Genomic DNA, 12,971 nt, shown 5'->3' on the forward strand with positions numbered 1-12,971 from the left:
CCCAGGCGAAATTGCAGCCGAATAATAAGCATCTATTTAGTGAGCACAAAATAATAAATATAGTAGAAATAATACTTTTCTTTCAGCGTAATACAACACAAGTAATTAACACTTAATCTGCAATTAAATTATTTTTTCTGCAAAATAGCTACTCTTCCTCGTTAGCTTTGAAGAGAAGCAAAAAAGCAAGAGACAAGGTTCCAGTGTAACCTTTTAACACATTTAATAACTCCTATGACTTTTCTGTTTATATGTAAGTATATAATTGTTTATTAAATTTATAATTGTTTATTAAATTTATTGAATGTAATGTATTCTTGTCTATTGTATAATTGCACATACCTGATTGATATTATTTGTTGTTTGCTATAATTGTATGATTGTGTTCAATAACCATTGTTTATTTTAGATGTTATAATTTACTCTTATTATCAACTTATTTGATTGGTCAACAAGCCTATTATGGAAATAATTGTAAGTTTTTTATTAACCGTTATATATGTATATGTAGTTTTAAACTTCGCAATATGTTTACTATTATGTATATCATTGTGAATGCTTAATGTTAATTTTATTGTATGCTTTCTAATGCTTTATTGTTAATATGTATGTCTTGTTTATCTTAGTTTTGTTTTTACAGAGAACTTAATCTTAATACAATTCACTCAGTACTAATATCAATATCAATAAGCCTGACCAATAAGATGTGCAGGAAGCCTGACCAATAAGATGTGCAGGAAGCCTGACCAATAAGATGTGCAGGAAGCCTGACCAATAAGATGTGCAGGAAGCCTGACCAATAAGATGTGCAGGAAGCCAGACCAATAAGATGTGCAGGAAGCCTGACCAATAAGATGTGCAGGAAGCCTGACCAATAAGATGTGCAGGAAGCCTAACCAATACAAATATCCCCTGCTTTGCTGCTATTTATTTAGTGCTAAGTGTCCTGAATACTATCTCTGGACTCTAGCACTTAAATTATTTGCAACAGTCCATAAAATAGTTATATATAATCAGGGATTACTGGTTTTGAAGTGGTCAGGCAAAATTAGTTGGTCGAGAGCACACCCTGTCCTCCCTTTGAAATTTTTGGATTTCGTACAGATTTTATAGCATATATAAAATTCAATTATTCCTTTATTGATATGAATTTTAGATAAAATTATCAAAGGCCTTGCCGAATAACTCATTTGCAAGAACTAAAACAAGTTATAGTTCTGAAAAGTGGTCTGTCATTGGATGGTTCTGCTGTATCACTATTTCCTCTTCCTCTAAACAGTCCTACAATGCAAATTGTTTTTAAAATAACATAATTTTGTCATAATATCTGCACTGAATCTAACCAAAGCAAATATTTTAGAAGTTGATTCATTTACAACGTAAAAATATAGAGGAAAGTAATATGTGTTAGCATCACACACCAGAGTAGAAATAAAGGCTATGTAGGTCTAATTACCATAGTTACAGTAAAATAGAAAAATAAAACAACACCATGGCAGAATTTTTTCTATTGCAAGTGCTTGTTTCGGTTAGCAAGCAGAAGAAATAGGTTAGAGACGTAGAAACTATATATTATGATAATCCTTACAGTATCCTTTTGTTAGCCTAATAACAAATCATACTTATATGCATGTAGTAGATTAAACATGCATAAACAATGTTCAAGTCCAACAGTTTGGTACAATGTTTGTGATAGTATAGTACATAAACTTACTATATGTCTGTAATAGGCTTTTATCACTCTAGCCAGAGTCCCGCTGTTGTGGACAGCCACAGTCTTCCCATTTACAACTAAAATGAATAAAGATCTCACAACTATAGGTAAGGTAAGTAAATAATAGAGTCCAACGAAAACAATTCTGTCTGCAAAGGAAAATGTATATGATCAAATTTTGGTGTACACTACGACATAGCTCTTTGTTTTTACACGTAATTTATAAACCTAACACTAACAAATCAATTTATAAACTTAACATCCACAAGTTTGTACTTACCGTACCTCTTGTTGGGTGCAACAAAAGGTACTTCTTCAGGCCGCCATGGTGGCCGACTGTCTAAAAAGCCCCATGTGCTTCTTGAGCCTGTAGATCCTACGAACAAAGGTAAGTGGCAGTGAAATGCGAGCTCAAAAACAAATGCTAATATTGGCGTATAGATTACACAGGACTTCTGCCCTGACCAGAAAGCAATGAGGTGAAATTTGTTCAAAATATAGACAGCCTTGAGTTGTCTCTGAAAGTGCATAATCTCCATAACCATGGTACCAGTTCTCACACTGGACCTGCAGAAAGCCTGTAGCTCAACCAAGACTAAGGAACCAAGCTTCAAACAATATTATAAAATCCTTGAATGGTTATTCCATGATATACAAAAACGATTAGTAATTCCATGTTAATTAAGGATTAATTAATAAAACGCTTCATAGTTTATGTCGTTTATATTATTTATTGTTGAAAATATAACCTAACTGAGTATAAGAATGAATCAAAATGTTTTGTGTGCTGCCTTATATACAGACTCTAATGCTTCGCCTCCTAAGGTTATGACCTTTACACAGAAAAATAGGAAGACAACATATAATAAATGGGAAAACTCTATATAATAGAAGAGCTCAATAATATCTAATAAAATTTCACCCCTTATATGATGCTTTCCACCTAGCAATTTTTAAAATGAGTAATATATTATTCTTGAAATTTGTTCATTACAAAACCTAGCAGTATTCTAAGAGACAGACGTAACTCCATGACTTACTATTTTTATTCACAAACGAGCTCATGAGAGCTCGTTTATTGTCTAGTGTCATGACATCAATGTCACAGGTGCTCAACTTCTCAATATTTTGAGACTGAATGCTGCTCAGCTGGTCACTGCCACTAGTTTGGGACTCTGCCAAACTAATAAAGGTAAATGAAGGACATGACATCTAGTTTATCTTTTGTTATTGATTATAGGGCACCTGCATTAATGACCGGCAAAAATGTTTTTTTGGAGTTCACCGGAGAATGCATGCCCAAAACATGTTAACTAATATGTGCCATCTTATCAAGTATATCAAACAGTGTAGAGTTTGACTAGTTTGTTGTTTTATTTTCTAAAAACAAAGACATGCTAAATATTTAAAAATAAACATACCGACTTTCACCAACTTGTTTCTGAGACGGACCACCACAAGACACTCTACTCCTTTTTCTGCCAACTTCTCACGCTATATAAGAGGAAATCACGTAATCAATTGAAGGTAGAACACGCTATTAGATTATTTATCTTATCTTGTTATTTATATGCAATCTATTAGTTTTACAAACTCATGTACACAAGCTCTTCTGTTCTCTTTTTTAGAATATTTGTTAACATAATCTTAGTGGCATATTGTGCATTGAGTAAGACCTGTAAGGTTCCCACAGACCAATTCCCACGGATCCGAATTCCCACGATCGAAACAGATTTCAACATGACATTTATCCTAACATCTATACAGCTTTACTCAACCAGAAGATACATCTTACACCAACAAACTGGCATTTTAAAGACAATCTATTAACGATTCAAATGAACATAGAAATACTCCGCCTAGGGTTGCATGACTATGTAAAATCTATCTAACCGAAGTAGATTAACTCTGCCCATCTTGGCTCTCCGTTTTCCGAGTTTATGGTTTGAAGCAACCATAAAGCTATTTCACAGTGACCATCGTGATATATTTTTAGTATTACTTATTTCTCAAACATTTTTAATCCGAACAAGGCGTGGCCTCACTCTTTCTATATATACGGCCCCTTCATTGTTATCCACAGCTTGTTGAATTAACCTCTGGAGACACATATAATCTTATTTTATTCTACTTTTTGGACACTTGTATTATTCTACTACTCACGCTCTCTCGAAGCCAGGTAGTTACCTACTGTGTTTTAGTTTCATATTTTATCAGCCATTGTCTCACTTTTTAATTAACTCTTAAACTTGTGCTTATTTCCTTGTGTAATTAATAAATCATTCTTGTTTTGGTTTCCTTATAAAATAACTTGCTGATTGATCCCTTTGCAAACTAATTATCAATAATCTCAAGAGAAGACAACCACTAAGAACCAGGTCCTACATAATAATACAAAGATTGCCTCTCTTTTTGGGCAAATCTTTACAGACCCTGTACCTAAGCAATGTCACTTATATGGCAAATTACCCAGCTAAGAATTTGCTGCATGCTATGTTGGTGATACCAGTCACCAGTTAAGAATGACAGCAGAAAATCGTGACATCGGCAAATATTAAATTAAATAGTTAAAAACCACCATACATACCCGCTTCAAAAGACTGTTCAAACTTCTTCTATGGGACCTTGTGACTGCTTTGGCCTTTCGTTGGGATTGTTTCTGTAACAAATATGAAGTACACATGTATACGGGCTATGTTTTTGTGCAATAAACACAAATACATGTATATAAAAATAATGCGGTTAACTCTGTGATATCATCGACTCGGCTCGCTAGAACTCCGTCTTGACCGGAAACGAGAAAGACGCGAGACCGCTGGGAGAAAACCTCTCATCGCTCTCTTACGACTAGAAGCCCGGTGAGTGTTAACGTGTTTGTTTTGCCTCCTGCTAAGCAGCTACTTGTTAAGGACCCACTGAACTAGATTAGCCCTAGTTCACATGGTACCACGAGTGTTTACTTACAGGAGAAGAGTAATACGTTTGTGTTGAGCTAAGTTGTACGATAGTGTAGTGCTAAATTAATACGATAATACAGTGATAAGTCGAGGTGAGTATATTGAATTGTGTTGGACAATTGTGGAGTGTGTAGACGCTCGGCGAGGTGCATTGAGGTGTGGTGACACCATAGATACACGAACGGATCTCAGTTGACCGTTCTACTATTGATACTGTTCGGTAGATTCTGTTGTAATTTTTCGAATTAAAATAGAATTATGGCTGGAAGAAGGGTGGGTGCAAATATTTTTGCTAGCTTGCCTGCGCTAGAGATTTTGGCTACTGATGTATTCGGTAGCTGGAAAAAGTTTAGCGAAGAGTTTACCCTATGTATTGAAATGAAGGACTTTGAGATGGGGGATAGTGAGGCTACGGTGGAGGGGGAGGCCGTCGTGGTCCCCAACTTCACTCCTAGGGCTCAGTTGCTGGCACTCTTAAAAGCCATAGGCCAAGAGGGTAGGGAAACCCTAAGATCGTTGGGTTTTGAGTCCAATAACCCGGACTCAACATTCAACCAGGCTTGGGGCCTGCTGAGAGGGCATTATGAACGAGAGGAAAATGTCTACGTCACGACCCAAAAGTTTGTTTCTGCGAGACAACTTGCGGGAGAAGATGACAGAGATTTTTTCCTCAGAGTAGAACGGCTCAGTAGGCAGCTCGATTTTGGTAGGAATGACAATTCACGTAGGAGCTTTGCCCTAGTCATTGCCGTGAATGGACTGCGCGATATAAAATTGAGTAGGGAATTAATGGCCCAAAATGATCTGGATTGGGAGAGGTTGACGAACCTTCTTCGAACCAGAAATGTAGCGCAAGAGGCTTCAGAGATGATCGCGGCGGAGTCTAGTTCGACTCGACCTGCTGCCGCCCAACTTAGTGCAACACAGGATGCTGCGGTGCCGACCCCAGGGGCTCGTGTCTCTTCGGAGGCGACAGGCGGTGGGGCACAGCAGCGTGTCAAACAGGAGGTTGGCGAGGTACGGAGGCGAGAGGACCGGGACTGTTGGCGAAAGAGAAGGGATGGTAGCAGTGACGGCTACAAGGATCGTGGACGTCAAGGGCGTTACGATGGCTACGGACGCGGCTCTAGCAGCCGTGAGGGTAGTCAGGAACGCTTGCGGGGGTCGTAGTGGCTACAAAGGCAGCTCTAACAGCCGGGAAAGTAGCCACGAAGGACGTTATCGCTATCGCCGTTATAGTGTTAACAGCGGTTCAGACGACCCCAAGGACCGTGTGGGCAGGAATAGTTACCGGCGGAGGCGTCGTGACTCTCCCTACCGGAGAAGCGATGACTGTTGTTATGAGTGTGGCGCAGTGGATCACTTTGTTAGAGATTGCCCCAAGTTAGATGCAATGTTTGCAAAAAACTTGGGCACATGGCAGGTGCATGCGGCAGACCAAACAGGTGCCGTACATGCGACGGCAAATATCATGCGGAGAGCGAGTGCCCCTTTAAATCAGGGAAAGACAGCAATAGCGATAAAAAGGTTAGGATAGTTTCTAACCGGGACTCTAGTTGACTGGCTGATGATTTCACACTCGCGCTCTCGGTCCATGGCCAAGACGTTCCTTTCTGTCTAGACACTGGGGCGGATGTCACTGTGTTGACAGAGGGAACTCAAAAGTCTTTGGACTTGCCGCTCTCTCCTAGTTCCACAATTTTGGTTGGCGCAGGTGGAAAGAGGTTGAGTGTGGCAGGAGTTGCTGATATTAAGATCAACAGCAAGCGAAAGTCCACTAATTGCAAAGCACATGTGGTGCTAGGTGCTAATAGAAATTTGTTGGGAGCACAAGAAATTATAGACTTAGGTCTTTTAGCGATTGTCAATGCTATAAACATTGAGGCATTTGATCCAGTAAAGGAGTTTTCTAAGCTCTTTCAAGGGCTAGGAACGATGCCAGGCTTGTTTAGCATTGAACTAAAGGAAAACACTGAACCTTATCATCTTTTCTCTCCGAGGCCTATAGCTGCCGGTCTTTATGACAAGGCAAGGGCTGAAATAGAGAAGATGTTAGCGCTGGGAGTTATTGAGTCAGTAGAACAACCAACTGATTGGTGTTCGGGACTGACCATAGCTCCAAAACCTAATGGCGCTATTAGGATGTGTGTAGACCTTACCCACCTCAATAAAGGGAAGGGAGACATATCCACTCCCAAGGGTCAGTGACATGTTGTCAAGACTGGCCGAGGGTCGTATTTTCTTCAAGGTCGATGCAAATTCCGGATTTTGGCAAGTCAAGCTCGACCCTAAGAGCAAGCTACTGACGACATTCATCTCTCCATGGGGAGGTATTGCTTTAAACGAATGCCCTTCGGCATATCGTCAGCTCCTGAGTATTACCAAAGGGGCATGGAAAAGATATTAGGCCAGATGGACGGAGTTATCTGTCTAATGGATGATGTCTTAATCTTCGGTAAGGATGAGACCACTCACTGGAAACGGTTGAAAAAGGTTCTATCCAAGATCGAAGCTGCTGGAGTGACACTTCGCGAAGACAAATGTGGATTTGGCTGTACTTCGGTCAAATTCCTTGGACATCTTGTCAGCGCTGAAGGTGTAAGGCCAGACCCAGACAAAGTAAAAGCAATTTGTCAGTTAAATCCCCCAGAAGATAAAAAAGCTGCTAGGCGCTTCATCGGCATGGTTAACTATCTCGGCAAGTTTCCCAAAAATTTGTCGGGTTTAGCTATACCTATTTATGCAGTGATGGGAGCGCGCAGCATGTGACTGTGGGGCAATAGTCAACAGTTGGCTTTTGAACAGATCAAACGGGAACTGTCACGAGCCCCTGTGCTATGTGCATTCGACTTGAATAAGCTGCATCGCGTGTCAGCAGATTCAAGCCAGTATGCTCTCGGTGCTGTGCTATTACAGCAGACCGAGCTGAATACTTGGCAACCAGTCGAATACGCTTCACGCAAATTGACTGAGGTCGAAACTAGGTATGCAATGGTCGAAAAAGAAGCGCTGGCAGTCACATGGGCCTGCGAAAAATTCGATTATTACCTAGTAGGTCGATATTTTGAGGTAGAGACAGACCACAAACCTTTAGTCTCCATCCTTGGTGACAAAGATCTGTCTAAGCTACCTGTGCGGGTACAACGGTTTAAAATGAGGATGATGAGGTACGGGTATTCAATTTTTCATACCCCAGGACCTCAAATGTACTTAGCAGACACACTGAGTTGGCCTAGCGCCGCTAGCAGTGAAAACATAGGTCACTGTTCTGCAGTGAAACAGTACGTCGAGACACAGGTTGCAGAGATGCTAGACCCGTGTAGGCGAACTGAGTTGTTTGACGCCACTCGGCGAGACACAACATCCAGAAAATGTTTGGAATACCTTGCGAAAAGGTGGCCAGACAAAAAGAAATTGGATGCAGAGCTCGCTAAGTTGTATGGTATTCGTGATACGATTACGTCATACCAGGGTCTAATTCTGTTCAAAGGCAGAATTTACATTCCGAATGAGTTGAGGCCCATTTACCTGGCACAGTTCCATGAAAGCCATCAGGGGATCGAAAAGATGCGAGTAAAAATGAGGCAACTCACTTGGTGGCCCTCAATGAGTGGTGATATAGACCATTATGTCTCTCGATGTAATGTCTGTATTAGACACTGTTCTATCAAACACCAGCCCATGGAGCATGCTCAGCTTCCTGAAGCTCTTTGGTTGGAGATTGGGTGTGATGTTATGGAACATCAAGGTAACTTGTACCTAGTCATGATGGATTATTACTCCAGATGGATTGAAGTACCCCGGATTCGAGCTCAGACTTCTTGTCTTGTAATCCAGGCAATGAAGCCGGTGTTTTCCAGGCTGGGGGTGCCAAAATTAGTCAGGAGTGATAACGGACCATGTTTTGCTAGCCAGGAATATCGCAACTTTGCGCAAGCATGGGGTTTCCAAATAGCCACCAGCAGCCCAAGGTATGCGCCATCCAACGGACTAGCAGAACGAGCAGTCAAAACCGTCAAACGGATGTGGGACATGTCAACGGACAAGGACAAATCACTCCTTGATTACCGATCAACACCCTCAAATCGGGTTACTCCCCGAGCGAGTTAATGTTTGCTAGATCGATCAGGACAACGTCGGGAAAACCTGTTCCCCGAGTTGTAGACCACGATCTATTTGAACATAAAGAACTCGAAGCCAAAGCGGCTAAGCGTGAGAAATGGAACGCTAAACACAGGGCTAAGCCTCTGTCAGACCTCCTACCGGGGCAGCGGGTATGGGTTAATGCTCCATCCGATGTCGGTAAAGAAGGGGTTGTAGTCCGGGCGGACAGCTCTCCGGAGAGCTATTGGGTTCGCGTAGGACAGAGCGACCTTCGTCGCAACCGTAAGCATTTATTTGTGCTTTCCGACTCTGATTGTAGAGAGGATGACTACTTTTTCATACATCCTACCAGTGTGGGGAATGCCGAAGAGGCAGCCGTGAGTAAAAGGGTCGTAGATAGACAAGCTTTTCCCGCTTTACTAACCCCTAGGGTGCCTAACTCTACTACCCCCGCTTCGATTAGAGATAACACTGGTAATGGGGAGGACGCAATAGACGACGAGGCTCACGCCAGTAGTGATAACACTTATAACAGTGGCACTAATGCTTGGGGGGATGGTATCTGCAGCAATGGTGGTTACAATAACACGCTACCTGTTAACCTGAGCATAACTGATAGTGTAGAAAGCGATTTAGCTTTAGATACCTTATTTTCTGACCGCTTAACAGAGGGTGAGGCTTTGCCTGACAGACCTGCAGAAGCGGGACAAACCAGTAGTAGCAGCCGGGTTGCAAACCCCGTTGTTCAGACTGGTGACAGAGTGACCAGAAGTGGTCGGACTGTCAAGACAAAGAGGCAAGATGGGCTTCTCTATTATAAATAGTGTTCTCCTTTTGTAGATTACTAAGTTCTACTACATCCAATCTACGATCCAATATTATGAAGTGTCCCAACACACACTGCAAGGAGTCAGGAGATCACCTGGGGAAGGACTGCCCGAGATGCTGGAGATGTGGGGAGACCTCCCACGCAACCGACCGGTGCACCCGCGTCAGGTGCAAGAAGTGCAGGCAGGAGAGTCACGAGAGGAAACGGTGCCCCCGCATAGTCTGCAACATGTGTGGGGAAAAGGGCCACACAGTAGAGGTCTGCCGGAACGCGTCGAGAAGGAGAGGAGGAAAGCCCTTCAGGCCTCCAGTACTTGCAGGTAATCCTTCAAAAACGGGACAGGCCTCAGGCCAACGAAAGGTGGAAAGACGGGAGGAAGGTGGGAGCAGGCGGCACGCGACATCCCGTACTCCGTACAACCCACCCATAGCCAGACAAGCTGCAAGTGCTACCGATGTCTTCACCTTGGAAGACATCTAGGCAATGATCAGGGGAGACTCCGGTCCCCAGACTGATTTTGAGGGAGACCTGCGGACCCTCAGAGAAGAACGTGCTGCACTAAAAAAGCGGTACAACAGGGAAATGAAAGAGCTGGAGAGACGGGAGAGTGAGCTCCACGCAAAGAGGCGGGAGCATGAGCGAGTTCGCCCTCTTCGGGAAGTCCTAGCCTCGGCTGGCTCCCCTAGTCCCCGGATGGCTTCCCAGACACCCCTTCTCAGAAAACACCTGCGGCTACCGCCATGCCACCGCCATGCCACCGCCGTCCCCTGCCAAGGACAGCAGTGAGGCATCTAGTGGAGACGATGGAAGAGACCACCTCAAAATAGAAAGTCTTCCGTTGGAAGGAGGCGGCTCCACGTCCTCCGCCACAGCCGGAGACCCCGCGACAGTAGACCACGCTGAACAGGCGACTGCGGCCGGAAACCTGCTTGCAGGAGACCGTGCTGAGCAGGCGACTTCGGCCGGAAACCTGTCCACAGGAGACCGCGCTGAACCAACCAACGAAGCCAGAGACCTTTCTCTAGAAGGAGACTGTGCGGAGGAGAGAGAGGACATGGACACCGCCAACGAGGACCTGTTGCTCGGTCCAGGCAAAAGCGCGGTGTGAGCTTCACAAGGGGGAAGTCACGTCGGAGAGATTCCAGACTCTCGGCGAGATTTGGAGAGATCCTAGACTCTCAACCTTTTTAAAGGCGTTCCCAGACTCCTTTTCCGAAACCTCGCGTTTCCAAGGATACCCGGAGTACCAAAGCGCCCTAGAAGCAAAGTAGAATTACCAGGCTCTACTCACAGAGACACCAGACTCTGGGGGAAAACCCATGTTTACCCATGTGCACTTGAGAGTGCAGAAGACCAGCAAGTAGTCGCCTACAGGCTATACAAGCTGCTGAGGGTTTGGCCTCACGGGATCTCCCAGAATCCACTGAACACCCCCGGTAAAAGATCAGCACCAAACAAACAAAAGGAGATGTGATATCATCGACTCGGCTCGCTAGAACTCCGTCTTGACCGGAAACGAGAAAGACGCGAGACCGCTGGGAGAAAACCTCTCATCGCTCTCTTACGACTAGAAGCCCGGTGAGTGTTAACGTGTTTGTTTTGCCTCCTGCTAAGTAGCTACTTGTTAAGGACCCACTGAACTAGATTAGCCCTAGTTCACAAACTCATGCAATTATTTACAGGTACATAAAGATTACACTATTAACCAAAACAAGTAAAGGGAAATTATATGCGTTCATTCGCGCTGTTACCTAACGTAAATGAAGAAGTGACTCGCATTACACAGACATTTCGTGAAGCGCTCTTCATATTGAATGTTTCAACTAAAACATACAGATATCGTATTATTAGGTTTTGAAGCCTGTACTAGTACCCTAATCCTGCTCAGTACCGGTACCAGATATAACCCTAATCCTGCCCAATATAGCCATACCATATGCAAGGATTAGAGGTCTGTATAGGTACCAGATATGACCCTAATCCTGCACAGTATAGCCATACCATAGGCAAGGATTAGACTAGAGGTTTGTCCAGGTACCACATATCACCCTATTCCTGCACAGTATAGCCATACCATAGGCAAGGATTAGAGGTTTGTCCAGATAACAGATATGACTCTAATCCTGCCCAGTATAGCCATTACCATATGCAAGGATTAGAGGTCTGTATAGGTACCAGATATGACCCTAATCCTGCGCAGTATAGCCATACCATATGCAAGGATTAGAGGTTTGCACAGGTACCAGATATGACCCTATTACTGCACAGCATAGCCATACCATAGGCAAGGATTAGAGGTTTTTCCAGGTAACAGATATGACTCTAATCCTTCCCAGTATAGCCATACCATATGCAAGAATTAGAGGTTTCTACAGGTACCAGATATTACCCTAATCCTGCACAGTACAGGTATAACATATACAAAGATTAGAAGCTTGTACAGGCACTAGATATGAGCCTAACCCTGCACAATATAGTCATACCATAGGCAAGGATTAGAAGTTTTTACACATACCAGATATGACCCTATTACTGCACAGTATAGCCATACCATATGCGAGGATTAGAGGTTTCTACAGGCACTAGATATGAGCCTAACCCTGCACAGTATAGCCATACCATGGGCAAGGATTAGACTAGAGGTTTGTCCAGGTACCAGATATGACCCTAATCCTGCCCAGTATAGCCATACCATATGCAAGGATTAGAGGTTTGTACAGGTACCAGATATGACCCTAATCCTGCACAGTACAGGTATAACATATGCAAGGACTAGAGGCTTGCACAAGTACCACATATGACCCTAAACCTGCACAGTACAGGTATAACATATGAAAAGATTAGAGGTTTGTATAGGTACCAGATATGATGCTAATCCTACACAGTATGGCCATACCATATGCAAGGCTTAGAGGTTTGTACAGGTACCAGATATGACCATAATCCTGCACAGTATAGCCATACCATATGCAAAGATTAGAGGTTTGTATAGGTAACAGATATGATGCTAATCCTACACAGTATAGCCATACCATATGCAAGGATTAGAGGTTTCTACAGGCACCAGATATGAGCCTAACCCTGCACAGTATAGCCATACTATATGCAAGAATTAGAAGTTTCTACAGGTACTAAATATGACCCTATTCTTCCACAGTATAGCCATACCATAGGCAAGGATTAGACTAGAGGTTTGTCCAGGTACCAGATATGACCCTACTCCTGCACAGTATAGCCGTGCAATATGCAAGGATTACAGGTTTGTACAGATACCATATAAAAAGCAATATATTTATCCTTTTTGGTAAAACTACTAGTGCTACTAGTAGTAGACTACCACTACTACTAGTTCTATTAATAGTAATAG

General features: G+C 43.0%; 1 protein-coding gene across 1 annotated transcript; it reads right to left on the reverse strand.

The window, feature by feature from the left end:
* Positions 1-1,119: 1,119 nt before the first annotated feature.
* LOC137387926 (uncharacterized) lies at positions 1,120-2,926 on the reverse strand. Its single transcript, XM_068074442.1, has 4 exons — positions 2,755-2,926; positions 1,995-2,090; positions 1,715-1,791; positions 1,120-1,281 (listed from the first exon to the last, which is right to left on the reverse strand). Exons 1-4 carry the CDS (start codon positions 2,924-2,926, stop codon positions 1,210-1,212), a joined length of 417 nt encoding a protein of 138 aa, XP_067930543.1. The 3' UTR covers positions 1,120-1,209.
* Between the last annotated feature and the right edge of the window lie 10,045 nt (positions 2,927-12,971).

This window comes from Watersipora subatra, chromosome 2 (assembly GCF_963576615.1).
Source record: "Watersipora subatra chromosome 2, tzWatSuba1.1, whole genome shotgun sequence".
Lineage (NCBI taxonomy): Eukaryota > Metazoa > Bryozoa > Gymnolaemata > Cheilostomatida > Watersiporidae > Watersipora > Watersipora subatra.

What these genes read in the sequence shown, in the direction of transcription:
- LOC137387926 (XM_068074442.1), bottom strand. Translation starts at nt 2,926, where the DNA reads ATGTCATGTCCTTCATTTACCTTTATTAGTTTGGCAGAGTCCCAAACT. An exon ending in CTCGTTTGTGAATAAAAATA is followed by an intron (nt 2,091 to 2,754) that starts GTAAGTCATGGA and finishes CTTTGTTCGTAG; the next exon opens with GATCTACAGGCTCAAGAAGC. An exon ending in TGCACCCAACAAGAGGTACG is followed by an intron (nt 1,792 to 1,994) that starts GTAAGTACAAAC and finishes TATTCATTTTAG; the next exon opens with TTGTAAATGGGAAGACTGTG.